The sequence below is a fragment of the Lipophrys pholis genome, assembly GCF_963383615.2.
Source record: "Lipophrys pholis genome assembly, chromosome: 10".
Lineage (NCBI taxonomy): Eukaryota > Metazoa > Chordata > Actinopteri > Blenniiformes > Blenniidae > Lipophrys > Lipophrys pholis.
In genome coordinates, this window is record NC_137640.1 from 25051287 (window position 1) to 25073963 (window position 22677).

The 22677-nt window shown below is 41.9% G+C and overlaps 1 protein-coding gene across 1 annotated transcript; it reads right to left on the reverse strand.

The window, feature by feature from the left end:
* Positions 1-2922: 2922 nt before the first annotated feature.
* On the reverse strand, positions 2923-22451 carry ephx4 (epoxide hydrolase 4). The gene is made up of 7 exons (XM_080472660.1): positions 21675-22451; positions 17269-17354; positions 13482-13639; positions 9094-9222; positions 8667-8770; positions 7367-7515; positions 2923-3832 (listed from the first exon to the last, which is right to left on the reverse strand). Exons 1-7 carry the CDS (start codon positions 21915-21917, stop codon positions 3592-3594), a joined length of 1110 nt encoding a protein of 369 aa, XP_080328786.1. The 5' UTR covers positions 21918-22451; the 3' UTR covers positions 2923-3591.
* Positions 22452-22677: the final 226 nt, after the last annotated feature.

Below are 22677 nucleotides of genomic sequence, written 5' to 3' on the forward strand. Positions count from 1 at the left end.
ATCTTTTCATCACTTCATTAAACCGCCTGATATGCATTTTGAGGAAGCAGTCACACGCGCTGGCATGTGGATGGACGGACTTTTTTTTTCCACCGTGAAAAAAAAAAAATCTCGACTTTGATTTTCGACTTTTTCTGAAGCGCACGAAGGTTTTGGGTTTTTTTTTAGCCTCCGAATCTTTTTTTTTCTTCAATGGCCCTAAAAATCTTCTGGAATGTGTAAACTGACCAACTAGTGTAGAAAAATATATGTGGTAATCGTAGAACTTTTAGTTTAATTTTGTTTAGTTTGTAAGTGTTATGTTGTTTTCTTTTTTCTATATTTTATCTATTTTATTCATTTTTTTGTCTGTCTGTCTGTCTGTCTGTCTGTCTGTCTGTCTGTCTGTCTGTCTGTCTGTCTGTTTGAGAAGTGTAGTGTGTGTAACCTGCTGCCACAGTAATGTGGTTCTAATATGTCTAAAGAAAACCCTCACACAGCTGCAGTGGACCTAATAGACAGATGTCAACCTCCAGTGACATGTTTCAATGACACACAATGACAGTAATATACTGTGTGGAATTTGCATGTTTTCGCATTGCACATGTACAGTAGGTGATCTGTTTTAAAACATGCAGGACAAAGATCCTTAAGGGGCATGATTGTGAAATATTTTTTATATTTTGGGGGTGCACTGTATGAATTAATGTGTATGTATGGATGTATAGATGTATAGATGTTCTTTCGGCTGCGCTGTTCTAACCTCAGGTTTTAGTGCTTTGTACCACAGGACTAATGCAAGGTGGAACTTTTACAAAACACTCCAACATCGTTGTCGTGTAAATCGGGGAAAACACACCTTTCTGAAAATGTTCGGGCTCCGTGTAGATGGCGGAAACACTGCTACCAGAGCTGTATTCCATTATATTTTACAAGATGCTTTGAGCCAATTAATTATGATTAATCGGTCTGCCTCTATATTTTCCCTGTGATGGACTGATTGCCTGTCCATATAACCTGTTTTCACAATGCAAGACCATAAATGTAACAGGCTGTATTTTGAGATTTATCATTGCTTTAGTTTTCAATGTAGATGCTTCGATCTATCTTTATCTTCTGTGGGTTCAAGCAGATTGATCTAAATTAGGAAAATAAAGGTGGGCTGTATGGATGCGAGTTTAGAGTTCTAGAATCTTCTGAGCACCGCTCTAAATGAGATGGCAGGGTCAAGGCTGTGGAAAGCTGGGAGGCTGCAGCTCCCCCTGTTGGATATCAGGGGACCTGCATATCATCACTCCACATCAAAAACACATCCATCAAGCTACACATCTTCTATACCGCTTAATCACTTTGCAGGTTCGCAGGGACGCTGGAGTTGATCCAGATTTACTATGAACACAAGGACAGGTTTCTAGTCCATCACAGGACAATTCAGGGTCACCAATTAATCTCAAATGCATGTTTTTAGATTGTGGGAGGAAACCGGAGCACCAGGAGGAAACCCACGCACACATGAGGAGAATATGCAAACTCCGCATAGAAAGACCCGGCTAGTATTTGAACTCGGACCTTCTGGCTGTGAGGTGAAAGCAGTAACCACCGCATTACCGTGCAGCCCCCAAAAACGTTTTTTTTCCTCTGAACACCAGCAATTGTGTAAGTCTGGCTTTCAAGTACAGAAAAAGAAAAAATCTGGAATATTTTTGATCTGTAAGACGTTTTCATGGTCATCCTCTTCTGTATTCAAGTGCACAGCCACTGTTGTGTATTTGGAAAAACTGTATGGTTACAGGCCATAGTTTGTGCGTGCCATTCTGTGTGGGTTTTCTCTAGTTACTCCTGTTTAGTACCACAGTACAAAAACCTACATGTGAGGTTAATTGTTGACCAGAAATTGCCTGTGGCATGGATGTGAGTTTGAATAGTTGTATGTCTCTCTGACCAGGATGTCCAGGTTGGTTTCAGACCACCAATAATTATTGTGTGAATACTGGCAAATATTGTATGATTAGACTTATTTTAAATTAATTGGTTGGTTACAAAGGTTACTCTGTAAAGGCAACATGCACGATAGATGATACAACAAATCTTATATGAAAGAAACTCACAGCACCACCCAGCTGAAATATTTTTCGAACAGCTATGGAGGACAATCCATTTTTTTTAAATGAGGTCATGTTTACACGACAACGTTTTGAAGTTGCGTTTTGGGTGTCCGTCTACACTCCTCCATGTATACAGCAGAGACGCTGCTGCTGCTCATGCACACCACGATAAATATTTCTTCTGCACATGCAAAAGTAGATGGACAACAACAACAACGGCGGCCTCCAGTGTCATGACTTCTGTACTGTAATTGACAAGTTACTCGGAAGTCGGAATAGCAATCCAACTTTCTCGTTTGTCGATATGAATGTCCGTTTTACACTCCATTATTGTTGTTTGTAGCATAACGTTCTCTGTGCGCATGTGTGTGTAGTGGTTTCATCATAAAAACAAACAACAGCACCCACTCATGGCCTGGCATGAAAACTACCGTACATTGTTTTCACCGTTTCCGTGTAATCAGACATCGTTTTCAAAACGTTGCCGTGTAAACGCTAAAACAATGCATTTACAAGTGAAACGTCATGTTAAAAAAAAGGTCTCGGCGGGAAAAAAAAAATGAACCACCACCCCCTCCCGACAATTCACATCTTCGTCTAAAAGTAGCGTGGAGGTGTTTGTTCAGCAGTCATTTCAGAAATTAAGACAAAACGCTGTATCACCCAGCTGGGAGCTAAATTTAACAGACCATCCGTTGCTATTTCTGCTGCCTTTCATCTCCTCTGTGTACAGGCTCAGAGTGACTGTCCCGAGACACCACCAAACACACAAATACTCCACTTATGATATCAAAAAAAAAACATCGGTATTAATATCTTAAAAAAGCCTCACAGTCCAACACATTGACACTCAGTTTATTTATAAAATCGAATGGTGTAGACTTGGCTCAGTGAATCTCTCAAAATGCAGTGTGTAGGAAGAGATACAAAATAGGACAATAGTCAACCATCACCAACATTTCTATACAGGAAGATCCATATAACAACGTTTTCTAATTATGAGCATCTCTGAAGAAAAAGAAAAGAAGGATACAAAAGAAAAACTCCTGTTGACAACACTACCTGATATCGGGAGTTGGAGGGTTGCAGCTCCCGAAGGACTGTGCCCAAAGTGAAACACACAAAGTATAGCGGAGGACGCCACGTCCCGGGTCTCTCTGGACGACTTCTACACCGCAACGACTCGAAAAGTTAAAAAGGCACCACACAATACAAAGTCACAAGGAGCTTTTGCCACACATTTGTAATGCTGTAACCGGACAAACTTTTAAGGCGGATGTCATGTGCAAAAAAGGTCTTGAGCCAAGTGTGCTTTGATTCTCTCCTCTTCCCGCTGTAAAAAAATATCGGAAACGTGACAGGTTTTCAAAGAATGATTGCGTTATCACTATGTCGCTTGGTTATCACAGGCATATTCCAGGCTTTCCGGGGGGGCGAAGGGAGGAAAGTGGCAGGCGAGAAGGAGGGCGAGGCGAGGGGAAGGAGTGCTGGAGGAGTGGAGGAGGGTTTAGTTCCTGTAGCTTTTCCGTCCCTCTCCCTCCTTGAGGAAGGTCCATATGAGGGTGTTGACGATGTCGGGCTGGTCCTGCTGCAGCCAGTGGCTGGCCCCGGAGATGATGTTGAGTCGGAAGTGGTTCCTGATGTAGAGGCGGCATGTCTCGGCCATCTCCTGCTCCAGGAAGGCGTCCCGCTCACCCCACAGCAGCAGGACCGGAGACCTGACGTGGTTATGGCTCAGTGGGAGGGAGCTGAGTGAAGGAGAGCAGCGGAGATACGGTTTCATGACAGAGGTCTTTAAAGAGGGAGTACACCTACTTCAAATGATAGTAGGAACAACAAAAACAATAACACAGCCCAGAAGTGCACAAGTTGTTCCTGAAATTGAACATAAAAAAAAAAAAAACGGCTCCTAAAGCAGAAATTTTTGAAAACACTCTTGACTAGGTTGTTGTGTGAACGGGGGAAAACGCAAATATTTGAAAACAGTCGGACTCTATCTCTGTGTGGACGGCGGAGAAACTGCTACTGCACATGTGCAACACAGCCGTAGAAAACAGTTTGTTTGCACACGCGCAAGTTGATGGACAATAACAAACATGACAGAGTGTCAATACTCCCAGTTCCATATCCTCGTGGGACTCGGTAGTTTTATAGTTGAGAGTTTCCTGGAAAAGCAATCCGACTTGGTCGTCGCTCTATACCAATGCCTGCGCACTTGCCAATTTTTAATGTTTATAGCGTATTGTTTTCTTCTTGCATTCTTCTTGCAAACAACAGCACCCGCTAGTGGCCCGAAATTGAAAACCACATCATTTTCAGCATTTCGGCCAAATTTCTTTAAACAGAAATTATTTGTTGTTTTGTAATCGTGAAACTTTTCTGTAACGAGAACGCAAAAATGATGCATTTTCACTTGAGACGTTGATGCACAAATGGGGCCTCAAGCTTAACCATCGATCAATGAGCTGTGCTCGCTGACACGTTTCTGTTTAGTGGAGTTGTGAGTTCGCTGCTCCTCTGCAGCCAGCTCTCCCTGCTCCAACACAGCTCAACCGTGCTCACGTCAACAAACCCAGGCTGACTATATGAGTACTGTGGTTTGTTTTACCGTTCTAAACTCTGGTACTTGTTATGCGAGCTGTACCTTGTCTTTTAATGGTAAATATGTCCTGCCTTTTGCTTGGCCAGGTCACAATGCTAATTCTTGTTTCATGCCGAGACAATGTCCGGCCTCCTCGTGTCTATGTTGAAGATGAGTATACATTCACAGTGTAAAATAAAAAGGGATGGATACATCGGCAGATGTTGACTGTGTTTATCTATTTGTGCCGAGTGCGTTTGTGGAGAGACTCTAATTGGTCATGGGTCAGTGGGATTTCTTTTACATAAGCGTATAAAAAGCTATTCTGAGAGAGCCCATTGCTTGAGAAGGGAGCAGATGGCGTATGCTCAACCATGCGTGGACGGGTCACATGTCAAAAAAAAAAAACAAGCACTTTTGAGATATTCTTTTATCTGGTGAGCGGTGATACACTGTGAGTCCCCGCAGTGGGGTGCAAACCAATAATAATTTATTAGGATTTTATTATGCTTTTTTTTTGGACGTACCAGCGGAGCGCTCTGACAAATTTCTATTGAATCACAACACTGTGATATAATATACAATTCAGAAACAATCCTTGTGTGGACTAGACCAGTTATTACTAAGTATTGTGCCACTGGTGAGCTGCTAAAGTACTGAAGGTGGGTTAGGAGATGAATTAAAAATTTTTGTTTGGAATTACTTAAAGTCATGTATAGATACATATTTCAATGAAACTAGTTAGAAGACATGACAGTACAGAGTTTTATATGTCGTCAGCTTTGATTATTTTGATGAAGCTGGTTTCCTTTTGGAAGTTGTGCCGTGAATGACCTTAAACCTTGTGTGAGTGGAAAACAGACTTCAAGAAAACACTGGACTGTCAGTTATAAATCTGATGTCTTTTATGATTTCAGTCTCTTAAAATACTCACACCAGCATCTCAACTCTGAGAAAATGTAGTCACAACATGATGATTTTGTTAAAAGGTATGCAAGTACATTTTTGTACATCTCTTAATATTATTCCTATTGAGCCCATGTGCAGATTGAAAGATTCTGCTTCTGGAACAGTTGTTTCAGGGAAATTCGTCTCGTTTATTTCAGGGCCGTCCAAATGGCATGGTGGAATTTGTGAATAGCGGGTTTAAACTGAAGCTCGAACAAAATAAACTATATAAATAAATACATTTGAAATGTTCAGAGATAAAGCAGAAAACTGGATTGATGAATTGACACTAAAACTTCTATTAAGAAACCATGGAGGTTGTGTACTCGCACTAAAGATGTGAGGGACCCTCCAGCTTGGACTACGAAAAGCCTGGATTCCTGATTGTATGTGGTTGTATTAGAGCCTGTGGTAGGGCAGCTTAGACATCTGTAAAGGCTCCATTAATGCTTTAGTTTCCAGTGTTAAAGCAACATCTTCACCCATGCTGACATCCCTCTCATTGAAGGCCTGCAAATTCCTGCAGGACAAAACTAAACTTCAGCAAAGAAGGCCCTGGGCTGTTAAACTAGATATTTCTCTCCAGAAAACTACAACAACTGGTCCCCTTCCTCTCTTTCCAGATGTTTGCAGACAACTGATAAAAGAGGAGAGGATGCTAAAATGTCAAAGTTATTGAATCATGTAAATGGACTTTGCCATGTGTCTTGGGCTCATTTTTTGTATTTTCGTTTCAGAAAAGTTTTGTGTTAATACAGCAACGTTTGAAAAACTATGTTTGTTTACACGGAAAGGGCAGACATGTTGAAAACTATGCAGTTAACATGTCAGGCCACAAGTTGAAACTGTTGTTTGTCTTTGTAATAAAACCACACAGACGCTTTTGAGCAGAGAACAATACATTATAAACGTTAACAATGGCGACGACACAGACATTCATATGGACAGACAATGAAGTTGGATTGTCGGTCATGTCCTAGGACAATATGAACTGGGAGTCATGACACTCTGGAGGCCGCCATTGTTGTTGTTGTCCATCTACTCGCATGTCAGTAGAACTATTTATTAAACCGTGGTGTGCATGCATAGTGGCAGTGTTTCAAAAAAGATGGATTTCCCGTGTTTACAGGGAGATGGTGTTGGAGCGTATTCAAAAAGTATCACGATATGAGCTGTTCTCCCCAAAATTTTCTGAAATAAATTGTTGGCTTTCGATAGCTACATGGTGTTATGGTAAATGGAATTCAGCTGTATGGTTCTTTTCCTCCGCTTGAGCGGCCCCCAAAGCTTTAGACTGTTCATCACGTTCACCCATTCAAACACACAGTCACTCATCAATGGAGGTGGCCGCCATGCAAGGTGCTGCAATCCATCCATTGGGAGCAATTTGGGATTCAATGTTTTGCTCAAGGACACTTCAATATGTGGAGATGGGCGATCGAACTTGCAACCTTCCAATTGAAAAATATATACCAAACTGAGCGAACTGCCGCCTGTGATGACCAATCAGAAGGAGAGTGTATTAACTAACAAAAGAAATTACATCCAAGAGAGAAAAATCTGAATATTTAAAGAACCCATAGTTAAAAAGCAATGCCACAATGGATCTGATACATTTGTGAGCAAAACTCATCAATTTGTAAATAATGACTCACAACTCAAAAAATCTAAGCTGAGCATCTCTAATTCACTTCATTGCATTTTGACCCGAAAACCTATAACAATCTGTCTCCGGGCCGAGTGAGTTCCCCACCTGAAAACATTTCTGTAATAGTTGAGGGCTCCTGTCAGAGCTCCCGGCTGCGACAGTGCATACAGGTAGGCCTCCAGGTCCTCGGTGGTGAGCCAGCGGCCCTTCCTCCCGATGCCTGTGCTGCGGCTGGTAAACAAAGCCTTCAGCGCCTACAGCACAGACAGAAGAGACACGGTGGGTAAGTTGGATCTCGAAAGCATCGCTAGAAGGTCGTCCGCGGCGCTGTAACACGAGTCGGAGACGTCCAGATCGACCGTGACGACCTTCAGCAGCAGCTCGGACGCTGTGACTTACCGCTGGCTCGACCGCCCCACATGCTGAGCTGCAGAACAGACCAACGCAGTCGTGTGGCCGCAGTCTTACAATTAATTAACCACAGTCTGATATATTGGGCAAACACTCTCCAGATTAGATGAAAAATATTGCAAGGTGTAAATCAGTCAAGAAGAAGCCATTTCAATTCAAAAACATAATAAGGAGAAATGCAGTCAGTCATAATTTTACACAGCACCATTTTCAGAAAGGTTGGGGGAGTGTGCCGATTGTAAATAAAAAAACTGCAAGCCCTGATTTTCAAATTGTCTTCCTCGTGGGGCACATAGTAAACATTTGAAACAGCATTTCACCATTGAAAATTAGGTGACTAGATTCCCTGAATCCCTTAAAAACGATGTCTAAAATAATAAGCAACAATTGCATCAATGTAAAATTGTGAACACGTTGAATATCCCATAACCTTCAGCTACATATTATTGTCCAACAGGAGAAATGTTTGCTTCAAGGACAAAGTTGAAGGTCATTATTTGGTGTTATCAGCGGTATACGGTTGCCTACGGTCATACGCTGGAAAGGCTGAAAATAGTGGAAAGCAAATAGAAGAGTACAAGACAAGTTAATGTACTGGGACAGCATTCATTCACTAATGCTGAACATTATTTATAGCACGTCATTGCATGTTTATGTTAATGATGGCGTCTCCACGGTTACCTATCCCAGTGATTTCCAACCATGATGATTTGATTTCCTTGTTCTATTATTATTTCCTTTTTCCTTCTTACAGCAGGCTATATTTAGAGACTGCTTTCTAAAAATAGAGAGCAGGTACACACACACACACAAATGCACGACCTTGACCTTGAAATGGCTAAAGCTGTGCACACACACACACACACACACACACACACACACACACACACACACACACACACACACACACACACACACACACACACACACACACACACACACACACACACACACACACACACACACACACACACACACACACACAGCAGAGTACCTTGAAATCGTTGATGGAGAGCATGAGCTCGGGGAAACGGGGAAGCTGGAAGAAGAAGTAGTGACTGGATTTCAGCAGCTGGCTGGGGTGGCGCAGGGCGTAATCTGGAAGAGAGAGGAGGAGGGATACATTTTTTTGAGGGCAAAAATGACTCTGAGCATTGTTCCCGTTTCCCTGTGTACACCAGTGAAACCAGCTGGTCCTGCTCCCCGATACATTCGCGTAATTAGCCTCTCTTCATAACCCCCTTAAGGCAGAAGGAGATTTACCAGATGGAGGAAAACTTGCAATTGAAGTAGTAATAACACTCGCTAATTAATGGTAGTGATTATGCTAATAATCCGCGGGTAAAACCAGAGCCACCCTGATTCGGAAGGAGACAATTGGTTTGCTTTCCCCAACACAAGCAGAGGAGTGGAGGCGTCACCTGTGAACACGGAGGGATGCGGACAGTTCAGGACGATGAGTTTCGTCACCATCTCTGGGTAGTGGATCGCAAACAGCCAGGCGATGGTCCCACCCCAGTCGTGGCCAACCAGGCAACATCTGTTGTACCCTTGAAAGGACAACAGACAGCCATTGTCACTGAAAGTGGTGTGTTAAAGCGTCATTGTCACGGCCTGTAAATCAATACTGGTGTTGTTTCCTGATCGCTGGCCGTTCACACTCGACGCATTTATTGTGAGGCCATATTGTCAAATGCAGAGCAAGGTCAAGTGTGATCACGTTACAGCTCAGCTCTCAACAAACTGATCCACTTACCTGTGCTGGCACCATTTATAGCTCCAGATTTACAGAATTCACATTTTATACATGTTTTAAAAATTAAAAGTGCCTTAATGTGACAATAGAGTACAATTGAAAATGAATCCGTTCACAGTCTGTCATGATGATGCAAAGCATTCATATTTCAGCAGGAAAACAGCTGATAATTGTTTCTAAAGTACCGTTCCTCGGGAAGGTCTGGAAAAACCTGCAGGATAACAGCTCCCACTGACAATGAAGCAGATTGACTGTATACTCAGAAATGTGCAGTGGAAACAGGGGGACTTCTATACCAGTTAGAATGTACCAGAAATATAAATGTAAAGTAAACCAAAAGAAAAATGTGCAGTCATTTTTATGTAAATTTATGTATACGGTCACCCCTTTTGAGGAGTATGATGCTGGTGGCAAATTACAACCACTTGATGAAGTAAAATCTGCCTTTGGGGTGGGGTGTCTTAAAGGGACAGCAACTCAGGGCCCATTTACACGTTTACAAGTGAAAACACAACACTTTTTCTTTCGGAGCCACTGAAAATGCAACTTTTTGAAAACGGCTCCCAAGGTGGAACTTTTTCAAAAATGCTCCGACTCCACCAACTTAGAATTGTGAGGAAATGCAAACATTTGAAAACACATCATTTCCTTTATGGGGGAAACGCTGCTTCTGCGCACGCGCGCCACGGCCATAGTAAATAGTTCTTCTGTACAGGAGGGAGTAGATGGAAAACAACAACACAATATTTGTCATCAACCCCCCCAGTCCATCTTCTCCTGCGACTTGGTAGTTTGTTGAGTCAGCCGTAGTAGCAATCTAACTGAGCCATCTGTCCACACGCCATTGTTAACATGTTAATGTTCATAGTTCACTGTTCTCTGTGCACATATGTGTGTGGCTTCATTAGAAAAACAACCAACGGCGCCAACTAGTAGCGCAACAGGAAAACTACTTGTTTTCAGCATTTTTGCCATTTCCGAGGAAGCGAAGCAGTTGAAACATTGTCATGTGAAGGCCGCAAATAACTTCTTGATTGAGACAGAGAGTAAACAGTAGAAAACAAGGTTTAAACAGATGTTGATTCATTTGTTTACTGAGGGCATCCATATTTGTTGCTAGACGACTGTGTGGGATTCAAAAGTCGACGTAAAGAAGCCTTTGCAGCCCAATCAAAGATTACAGTAGTTATCACACAATCTGTGCCAGTTTCTTTCCACAGAAATGACCATTAAGTGAATCAGCGACATGTATTATTGAGTGCCCAGCCTTTGAAAGCCTGTTAACTAATTGACAGTGACGGCTGGAACAATGCGAGGAGCTACTGTACATCAACTACAGGCCTTCGGAAAAAGCCCTTTCAAAGACAATGTAAATGTTTAATGAAGGATGTCCTCAAAAACCTCTTAAGTCAATATGATGCCTCGGGGCTTGACTCTCAGCGAGTTAACAGTGTTCAAAGTTGCCCTACTCAACATATTATATACATCATTGATCCAATTCACGGAATGATGAAGAAATACAAATTAATTGTTTCCTCCTGGCCCGACTGAGACTTCCAGTGCATTGTTTAGGTTTGATGCTGCAATTCCAATATCAAAAATAGTCCAATTCGATTTGATTCAGCATGTTTACTTGTCCACCAAACAGGCCATCCTGACTCAAAAACAGACAAAAAGTGTGGATGAACGTGTTTCTGATTTGCTCCCAGCACAACCCAAAGTGCCGAGCCTGCCAGGCCTTGAGAAGCTTTTGTTTCGGGCCTGTGGAGTGCGTGAGGCGGTTGGTGCCGATCCTGCTGCGGTTGTCTTCACACCACACAGGCACAGCACCAGAGAGCGGCCGGAGGCGAACCGAGACCGGCGACGTGTTCACACACACTCCACCACCTGGTCCCAAAAGGTCGACCGCGTCGACCTTGAAAGGATGTGTCATTTTCAAATATTCACAGAATATCTTTGCCTGAATCAAACCCAGTATTTTTGATTTCTGAGTTTAAACATTAAAAGTGATTCACCTTACTCTTTCCCCCCACTAAATTCTTTAATAACATTTTGTGACATTTTGCTTTAACAGTGTATTAATGCTGCAGATGTCAACAGATGTTGTATTTAGAAGAACATAAATCAAATCTAAGCTTGTTTAGTATCCGACTGTCAACTATGGCTATAGGCTAGATTTGCAATAAATATCCATAGCTGGTCGTTGTGCGGTTGAATGACATAAACGTAATAATGTTGTAAGGATCTGTAAACGTTCTCACAGCATAGTGACGCTCACACGAATTGACAATGCAGGCAATTGTTGTGTCAGATTGGCCGGAGCAATTCTTTTTGATAGACAGTAAAAGATGTTGATAAAGACATTTGTTCTTTTTATCTCTTTGAGATACATACGGCAAGAGCAAACTGTTATATTTCTTAGTTCAGAAGCTAGTTCTAAAGTCAGTTTTTATCCAGGAATTTTTAACGTCACAAGGTCAAATAAAGAAAGGCACATGTTTGATGATTTATAGCTTTTAAATGGTTTAAATGAAGTATACACGATTTGCCATTGGATGTCTATAAGAGGTTTTGCAACCTTGTGGACACGTCTCAATCAGTACATTGCAGTACAATGTAATGTGATGTTTGCAAACATAAATTTACCTTATTTCATGGGTGTCATAATTAAATATGATTTTACAGTTTCTTTGTTTTTTCATGTTTTCTCACCATCATTAATCATCATTGATTTTTTTGTCAGTTTGGAAGAAAGGAAGGAAGTAGGAAGTTCCCAAACATGACCAAGAACTGGATTGTACCATATTTTCTTGTGTACTCAGGCCACGTTTACCCAAGGTTTAAAGTGAAAAAGCATTGTTTTTGTGTTTTGGTGTTTTTCGTTTTAGAATAGTTTCGTGTTTACGCAGCGAGATCGTGAAAATGCTGATGGTTTACACGACAACGGCAGAAACACTGAAAACAATGGGATTTTTAAGTTGGGCCACTAGTGGGTGATGTCATTTGTTTTTGTCATGAAACCACACACACATGCAGTCAGAGCACAAAACGCTATAAACATTAGCAATGGCGAGTACACAGACATTTGTATGGACAGACGACAAAGTTGGATTACTATTACGGTGATGGTCAACTATTAAACTATGAAGTCCCAGGAGAATGTGGACTGAGAATTATGACACTCTGGAGACAAACCTTGTTGTTATTGTCCATCTACTCTGACCCCCAAAATCCCCCCAATTTACACCGAATCCCAAAACTGCTCCCAATGGATGGATTGAGTGCCTCGCATGGCAGGCGCCTTCATTAGGGTGTGAACGTGTGTGTGAATGGGTGAATGTGATTGACAGTGTAAAGTCCTTTGGGGACCGCCCAAACGGTGGAAACGCATTTTGTAAGTTACATCCATTTATCGTTTTGTTGCGCAGAAGAAGTGTTCGCTACGGCTGTGGTGTGCATGCACAGTAGCAGCATTTCCACCGTCTAAAAGGGCGATGTTTTCAAAAAGTTTCGTTTTGTCCCCCTGTTTTCAAAAAGTTTCACTGGGACTTGTTTTCAAAAAATTTCCCTTGAAAATGCTGTCACATAAACGGGGCCCAAAGGAGACTATGTAGAAAAATCGGGACCTGATCATGAGAACGATTTCAGTCTCGGTGGAGGAGCAGCTTTAACTCTCCCGGATATGAGGTGACAGTTGTGAAGGAGAAGAAAGAGCTCCCAGACACGGCTTACGACACTCAGAGACAAAACGTCGCTGACATTTAAATGCTAAGACAATTTACCACGTGAAGCGTGGAAGTGGTTCTAAAATGATCAGAGGAGCCTGTGATATGTCAGCCAGCACAAGAGTATAGATTCTGCTATATGCAGATGGCATGCATGCATTAGTAGGCAGTCAGCCCCTGGATCTGCAGTGCCCCATGTCCTCAGAGGATGAGTCAGGAGGAGTTTGTCACGTCGTGCTGCCGGCCTGAGGACTTGTCCACAATATAACGCTCATAAGCAAGTTTATTTTGAACTCAGGACGCTAAAGATCATCCAGACTTCCCTCACCTAGGTACTCCACAATGTCCTTGATGTCGGTGACCAGGTAGTCGAAGCGGTAGCTTTCGGCGGAGAGCGGTAAGTCGGACTCCCCGTAGCCCCGCATGTCGATGGCCACCACGCGGAACTCACTCTTGAACTCGCGCAGCTGGTAGCGCCAGGAGAACCTGAAGAACACACACACACACACACACACACACACACACACACACACACACACACACACACACACACACACACACACACACACACACACACACACACACACACACACACACACACACACAGCTGTCATGACATTTACTTCACGTCACTTTGATGTAACACCGTATAGTGCAGCCCAATGGAATTTAATACATGATTTATTCATAAAATTAATTTCTATTTCTATCCAATTTCAGTTCACACATTACAGCTGTAAGTCACAATAATTCATTGTTACCCAATATATATTGTTACCCTAAAATAAGGTGAAGAATCAAGAACAGGACATAACTATAGACACACATATCTACAGCAAAAAGATTAAAAAAAAACAATCAAGATGTTTGTGAAGAAAACCAGGTTTTGTTTGTATGTGTGCCAGTGTAACTGTTGTGGGTCAACTCTTGGTGCGCATCATAATTCGATTTACCATCCACTTGTCCAGATGTCAAAGTGTTCTTGAGCAAGACACTGGACCCTAAACTACTGCCATTGCATGGATAGAGCACATTGCATGGCAGCCACATCCAGTGGTCAGGGGGCAGTCGTGGCCTGGTGGTTAGAGAAGTGGAACTGAGATCAGAGGTTAACAATTTCACCCCCCGCTGGGGACAGGCCAATGGGTCAATATGGAAATAATGAATGTCCCCAAGGAGTTTAACTTTCTTACTATAGCTTTTGACTAAGTCAATGAAAGTTGAAACATTTTGCCCTAACTCCACCCGGAAATAAGCTGAAATAAGCCAATAAGCTCCGGATCTACGGTCATCTGCCTTTCACCCAGTCAGATGAGCTCTGACCCGAGCCTCCCATGACCCCTGACTTGACCCAAACATGACCCTTAACTAAAGTGTGTATGACAGATGGATGGAAATAAGTGAATTCCTGACAGAATTGTATTTTGTTTAAAGCATTCACTTGGGTTATTCCAACATTGAGGGGATGTGTCCTGGAAGCAAAATAAAGATTGATAATAAATTAGAAATATGATTCAAAATGATAACCGTGTGCATAGGCGTTGACACATTATTTCTTGATGTAAGTCCTCGCCAAAGTCTTTTAAACTTTCAATAAAAGCTTAATTTGATCATGGACTTTCAAGCCACTAGAAGACAGATACACAGTTATACAGACATAGCTAAAGATAAAACCTTCTTATTTTTATCTTTTCGAGACTGGTTACGACACTGCACTTTATTCTATCAGCAGCCGCGGCTTTAAGAGATTTCAGTTGATATAAGACTCCTGTTCTCAGGATTTCAACTTACACTGTGAAAAATGAGAACATCTGAGCAGTCATTGTTTTCCTTCACCCTCGCAACTGAATCATCATTTTTTATCGGATTTTACTGTCCATACAAGATTGACCACCGCCATAGAAAAACTAATGGTGGAAAACCCTCCCTTACACATCTTAGGAAGATCTTAAGACTTCTTTTTTTTTTTTTTTTTTTTTTTTTTTACAATATGGCTTTTTCTTGATAACAGCTCTTTATTATAATATATTTATTATCTTTAAATTCACAGTTTGCTATATTGCTTCATTAAACTGGCCGGCTGCAGGGTCCAACCTTCCATAGCGTAAAACTCACAAGGAAAAGAACAAGGTCCGGTTTACACAACAACGCTTCCAGTGAAAACACATTGCTTTTTGCTTTTTCGTTTCAGAGAAGTTGAGTGTTTACATGGCAACGTTTGGAAAACGATGTCTGTCTACACAGAAATGGCAGAAATACTGAAGATGATGTAGTTTGCTTGAAAGGCCACTAGTGGGTGCTGTTGGTTGTTTTTATAATGAAACCTCACGTATATGCAGAGCAGAGAACAATACACTATAAACACTGACGATGGCGAGTACGAGGACATTCCTGGAGTCATGGTACTCTGGAGGCACTCATTGTATTTATTGTCAATCTGCTCGCGGATGTGCAGCAGAACTACTTACTATGGCCGCCGCAGTATTTCTGCCGTCTACATGGTCACTGATCGTGTTCAAATAGTTGCGTTTTTTTTCCTGTTTAAACAGAGACGGAGTCGGATCATTGTCAAAAAGTTACATTTTCAGTGGCTCTGACCACCGTTGTTGTGTACACGGACACCCAGAAAGCAACAAACTTCTTGCATTTACACTTGAAAATGTTGGAGGATAAAGGGGCTCTTAAAGTGACTGGCGACAGGGTCACTTTTTTCATAGTGGAAAATTTAAGACAGAAAGAATTGGCCGACTGGATTTCAATGAATGAATTTGAAAAGTAATTGTCAAGAAGCCTGACACCTTTGTCTGTGGACCAGAGAGCTCTAAAACAACAACAACAACAACAACAACAACAACAACAACAACAACAACAACAACAACAACAACAACAACCATGAAACCACCCAAAACTGACCAAGCATACTGCAGTCAATCCAGTCTACTATATTATACTAAATACTATAATGGAAAACCACACACACACAGAGCTCTATATAATGGATGCTACATTTATAGCCCGTATGTAGCAGATGGTTTTTAATTCAGCCAATCTCTTTCCTGCTCTCACTTCCTCCACTTTGTGAGACAGACTTTCTGTTAAACATTTGGAGCCTCTGAGGCCAAACAACACATTATGCAACTGTTTTCACGGGTTGATTAATCCTCTTCACTATGACAAGTCGTGACGTGTACAACCCCGTTAAAAATGGGGCCCATCGATGCATCTTTAAAGTCTTCAAAGTCAGTTTGGGGTAACCACACACTAAGTGCTAAAAGTTCAGCTTCCTTTCCAGCTGAGTGGAGGTCACCTCTGGATAACAGGAGCTGTTTTAGATTCTAATCCGCCCACCGATCATGTGGACTGGGATGACTTGCTAATTGAAAATTTTGTCTGCGGCACTGTGGTTGCTCCTCATCAAGCCTGAAACAAACCCACCCTCCTCCTCCTCCTCCTCCTCCTCCTCCTCCTCCTTGGGCGGGTGATGGTGTATGCAGGAGCAAGAGAGCAGAGTGTGTGATTGTGATGAGTCAGGATAAGAATTCGCCACTGAACCCTCGCATCTTGGAATATTGATGAGGCTCAGAGCAACAAAAAAAAAAAGTAAGCCCTTCGAAACTCCTTCGCCGCACAGATTCATTCACCGCTCTCATTTCTAAGAGGGAATTGGCACATTCTTGAGATAGTGTTAAGAGTTCCTTCCTGCCACTTTGCTCTCGGCACGGCTCATCATTCCCACGAAGAATAGGGCAAGTGAAGCAGAACGAGTTCCCATTTCCCCTGTTAATTAATCCCTGTTCTGTCCACAGCCGAGATGGTGCGTTAGAGATATGGACAGGCTTACAGCTCTTGACAACCTCTTTGGCCCCAATCCAGACGCATCGCTCAACATCATTTTTCATTTCAGATCAGGAGGAAGAGCCTTTTGAATGCTTTGGACCTCTTTCCCTCCCGTAGCAGCAAATCACTGCTGTCAGAGTGGACTTTTATAGCTGCGAAGATTTAACAAGTGCTACTAAAACATGACAAAGGAGGGATTCTCGGGGAAGTATAAGGGGTGAATCATGCAACAAACACTGGACAACCCAATGAAACTGAATGTAATGAAATTCACTTACCAGAACTCGGGGAAGCCATGCAAGAAAAGCATGAGGGGCTTTCCTCGCTCCCCCGCCGCCACATAATGAAACCGAAGTCCAGACTCCTGGATGAAGAGGAAAAAAAATACACATTACGACATTTTCATACCAATACTAATTTTATCTCAAAAACTCTCTCACTGGACCGCAGAGCAAATCAGAACTCCTCAAAGACTGTCGCTGAGCGGAGCGGCGTGGGAAATGAACTGTCAGGTAGTCATCAGGACTCTGAATAAATAGCTTGTTTTTTTTATTTGTGGACAAACAAATCAGAATGTAGCTGTCATAAGCTTGTAATATTATGCATATTGCTCAGAATGGGACATGATGTCATGTCATCCACACTCATTCTCAACACGTCATAGAGATGCATTTGTAGCACCTGGGACTGTGACCGCCATGTTTTGCTGATGACATCATCATATTCAGACTGACACCAAACAACAGTGAAACAGCCTGCAGAGAAAAAATATAGATCGACATTTTACCAGATTATATTCCCAGGTTAATCTGGACATCGACGCAGAGAAGATCCCTGAGTAGACGCATGTCAGCTGATCTCACCTTGACTGCAAACATTTCCTGTCAGGTGAGGAAGATCCAGGTCTTCCTCAGGAGATAGAAACAACTTTTCCTCCCTCATCTCGATACTCATTCATTTCTGTGGATCTGCTGCACTTGAGGTGCAATAACTATGTGTCTCGTTTTGTTTTTTTGAACTATTGTTCTTAATTATTCTTCAAACTGTTTTTTTCTCACTGTAAACATTCCCTCATTGTTCTTAAACAACGGCAATCAATTTTGTGATTGTGTTGCCGCTCCACTGTAAGAAAGTTTCTTTTGTTTTTATACTGAGATTAAAGGTAGCATACATCATGATTTTAGTTGGAAAGGATAATAAATAATGAAGAAAATCCTCATTGGTTTTATAGTTTAATGCAAAGTTAAAGAATCAAGTTAGCAAATACATCAACAAGCACCAGTTCATCCAGTCTTGTAATTCCATTTTTCACCTCAAGATTTCTGCAAGCAGTTACTTTGTGTCTTTCCAAATGAATAAATATAAATGTATAAATAAATGTATAAATATGACGATGGACATCAATTTTAGCAGCTTCTAACAAAACAGACTGGTGGACATCACAGTAACTATATTTCACCATCTAACTTACAAAGCATTATGGAAATCGTACATATATTGCCTTAACTAGAGATATACAATGTCATGGAATTCATGGACATTTAATTACTTAAATTCCCACATTTTCTTTCAATGACAAAACAGGTTATTAGCCTAAACCATCATAGAAACATGGAAAGGCTTCTGAATGTGACAAAAAGTGTCAACCATTGCGCAATACTTTTAAGGTATTGTTGCACAATGGGATCTCCAACTGTGAACATGGGAATTTTCTTTTTAAGAAGACCTGTGTATTTTCTCCAATGCATCAGGGCTTTTAGCAGTTTTGCTTGCACACTGAGGCTTCTCTGTTCCAGAAACCACCGCGTCGGTCTAAAATTTCATTAAGCGTTGCACTTTTTGAATTCAAAGCATGAATATTTAAAATGTTTATCACTATCATGGGGGTTAAACATAAGTAGTTGCTGATGCTTGGTGCTTTTTGGTTTCATTTGGTCAGAGGGCTTGTCTCCCGGAGCGACTGTTATTTCAGCAATTTCTTCTTTTTGTTTTTTTAGAGCTTCTTTCATCCCCTCCTCCACCCTCCAAACAGTCCTTTTCTGCTACCCGTCATTCCACTCCTGTTTGCTCATCATTTGACTGAGATATTTTAGCCAATCTGCCACACGGAGCTGAAATAGACTCCTTCAAGATGTCCATCCGTCTCTGCTCCGATTCAAATTGAGACGACGTCTAACCTGAAACCCACCTGCTCAGATCTGCTAACCCCACATCTGATATCTAATTTCATTGTATTTCATCCGTGTTGTTTTTAGTTTTTATTTGATTTAGTTGATTTTCACATGAGGTTAGCTGAAAAACCTTGAAATGCACCTATAAATAAAATGCTAAATTATTATCATTATTATTATTATTATTATTATTATTATTATTATTATTATTATTATTATTATTATTATTATTATTATTATTATTATTATTATTAATAATAATAATCATAAGTATTTATTAGAACGCATTCGACAGGAAACTTCTTGAGTCATCACTGATAACGGGGTCACTTTGATCATGCTTTTTCTGGCTGGTTTAGCAGCTCTGCAGCTAAATTTAGGGCCTCAGACTGAGTTGATGCAAAACAATAACATCAGACACCATGAGCATTATCAGAAATGGAGGACAGCTACTTTTACAGCTCAGGGTAAAACACTTGAAAATAGATCGGATAGGTCTGCATTCTAAATAAAACCTTGTTGAATGCACGTTGTCCACAATCTATTTTTCTTCTCCGAGCCCCCCAAATCTCCCCTGGTAAAGTGCAGGGTAGTTTCTTAACTCTGCTCTATGTTCTTTAAAGTATCTTTGTATGGTTCTATGTGACATACACAGCACTAATTTCATCAACATATGAGCAGGTAAAGACCCACTACTGCCTCTCCAAATGTTTCCTAAAGCACAGGTTGAGAGTCACCAGCGTCACGTAATATTTGAACAAACTGCAGTTGTGTTTGCGTTATATGTAAAAACACTGGTTGTCTGCATGAGTGAAGTTGAAGATGGAGTCACCTCATATCCAAAACAGTGTTTTCTCTTAAGTAATCCTACATACGTGAAACTCCAAGCGATTTACTCTTCTCATTTAGCTCAGTCAAGCTTCTCTCAGTGGACAAAAGCTCCAGATCGCCACGTTTAACTTAAACCCCCACATTGCCTTGAATATAATACTCACCTTTAGTCCACAGTCAAACTGACATTTAAATGAATGAAGATGGTGAAATTCTGAATTATTTTACGAGGATTAGAATTAAAGGCACACAGGCCTGAGGGACAATCACAAAGTAGAGTTTGTTTGAGTTTAATTAGGTAGAAACTCCTTACATTTTTTCATGGCAATACATAAAACACCCAAAATACAACTTAATCTGAATTACATGAAGCCATCTGCGATATTGTCAGGCGATTACATCAAAGAAAACTAAAGTTATTAAATGTTTGGGGGGAGGGGAACTAATGGTTGTCAGAGTAAGGCTCACTCAGCATCCTGCAGTAAACACTGCAACACTCTCCTGTCTGGAGATAGTTGTTGCTGTCTGTTCTAATTTGGGCTGAGCTTGATATAGAGTTTTTCAAGATTTTCAATTTCCCCCCCACAGACCGAAAATATGAGATGGACTGGTGACCATACCTTTCTGATGGATCTGAATGTGTGTGATTGTCTGTCTTTCTGTGTTTGCCCTGTGATGGAGGTCAAACGTGTCCGGGCATCACCTGCCTTCACCCACTGGATAAAACAATATAATAGATGGATGCATTTCCAATTTTACATCCACTTGTTACGACTACGAGACGGTTTTTTTTCTGGAACTAATTGTTACTTTTGGAGTATTTGTAGATAAAAAACATGGAATGTAAACTGATTGGCAGGTTTACAGCTCCACCAAACCAGCTGGTTCATTGAATATTAATGCTTTAGCAGTGCAGCAATATTTAACCTCCTAGGACCTGGTGTCTACATATGCTTTACTGGGTTGCGCAGCAGTCGACTGGACTATTGTTTAACTTTAAAGCGCAATCTTCGTTGAAGACGACTGTTTTCAAGCCATTTCCATTCATTTTAACCATCCAGGACCGGGTGTTCACATATGTGGACATTATTTTGGCTTGTCTAGACCACAATACAGGAAGTTAATGTAAACATATAGCAATGAGAGAAAGCGCCTTCACACCTGCTCAATTCTTCTACGTGTGGTACTTGGGAGCTTATTTTGCCGTAAAATTAGATGCATTTGCTGGGAGGTCTCATAATGAAGTCAGTGAATTATTCATTGTGAGTGCAATGTTAATGTGAAAGCAGGTTATTTTTGTTAGTGTGCGTGTGTGTGTGTGTGACAGAAAATGCATTGGTATAAAATTACATAATCTTGCCCATGGTAGCTCGGGCAGCACGCAGGAGACGTGAGGCGGAGAGGAGCTGTTCTTTCAGCACCACCTGAGCTCCGCGCCAGCAAACCGGGGGGGAAGAAAAACAGAAAACAGGCCAGGCCCCGGTTTTGAAAAAAAAAAGAAGAAAAAAAAAAGGTGTGAGGTCCCTTTGTGTGTGAGAGCACACACACACACACACACACACACACACACACACACACACACACACACACACACACACACACACACACACACACACACACACACACACACACACACACACACACACACACACACACGCAGAGCTGCGCTCGTGCGTCCTTACCTTGATCCGGACATAACAGTGGGTTCCCAAGGACGTGTCATTCAGACAAGCCGGGGGAGTTTCGCGGACCACCCACTGGAAGGTTGCAGTCGGCCGCAAGATGATGTTCCACCAAAGTTTCAGCAGAGCCACGACGGTGCACAGCGCGCAGTACCCGTAAATCAACGACCAGTAGCCCAAAACTCTGATTTTCAGCGCAAGTCTGATCAGGAATATGATCAAGTTGTGGAGCACTCTCGCCATCTTCACATTGCCGCATGAATTAAAGAAGAAGAAAAAAAAAAAGGAAATAAGAAGAAAATAGAATCTCTCCCCAGGATGAGGTTTATCCTATAAATGTGCCGTTGAAGTGGCCGTGCAGACTGCGCTCTGACGACGCCGCGGTGCGGGTGGCGGCGTTCACGCACGACTGTCTGAAGGGAGGATCTCGGCGAGCGTCTGAATGGGACGGCGGCGCGGGCATCACGTCAGATTTCACGCGTGCGTGTGACAGCGGTGCCCGTCGGTGTTTGTCGGTGGATCCGCTGCGAGGCGAGTCGGAGCGCAGGCAGTCCCCCTCCTCCGTGCGCGCGGGCACTCCGCGGTTATCTCAAGAGGCACCACCCCGCTCGGTAATCTCCGTAAACCTGGCGCACGAAAATCTCCGCGTCGTTGTTATGGCAACAACGCAGACCGAAGGCGCGTGTGGTCCAAGTCATCCCGGAAGATACGCGTGCCCCCTTTAAATTAACTCCTTCACGAGCCAGTGCGCGTTTACGCGATGCGTCAGTCGCAGGTGGGAACGTGCGCGCGCAGAAATCGAGCCTATGTAAAATCACAAGAAATGCATGAATGAAAAGTAATTATGATCTTAATCTGTAGCGATTAAGATTCAAGGAGAAAAAAATTCAAACAGCTTTCAAGAAAGCCATTGAAATTAGAATAAAGTATAAATTTAAGACTAAAGTAATAATAAAAAAAGTAAAATCTATTGTTTAATGGAAATCACCTAGCAAATAATTTT

Bases quoted from the DNA above. Each gene is read 5' to 3' on its own strand.
- ephx4 (XM_080472660.1), bottom strand. From the start codon at position 21,917: ATGGCGAGAGTGCTCCACAACTTGATCATATTCCTGATCAGACTTGCG. The intron at 13,640-17,268 runs GTAAGTGAATTT...TGTGTTCTTCAG, and splicing joins CATGGCTTCCCCGAGTTCTG to GTTCTCCTGGCGCTACCAGC. The intron at 7,516-8,666 runs GTACTCTGCTGT...TCTGTGCTGTAG, and splicing joins TCTCCATCAACGATTTCAAG to GCGCTGAAGGCTTTGTTTAC.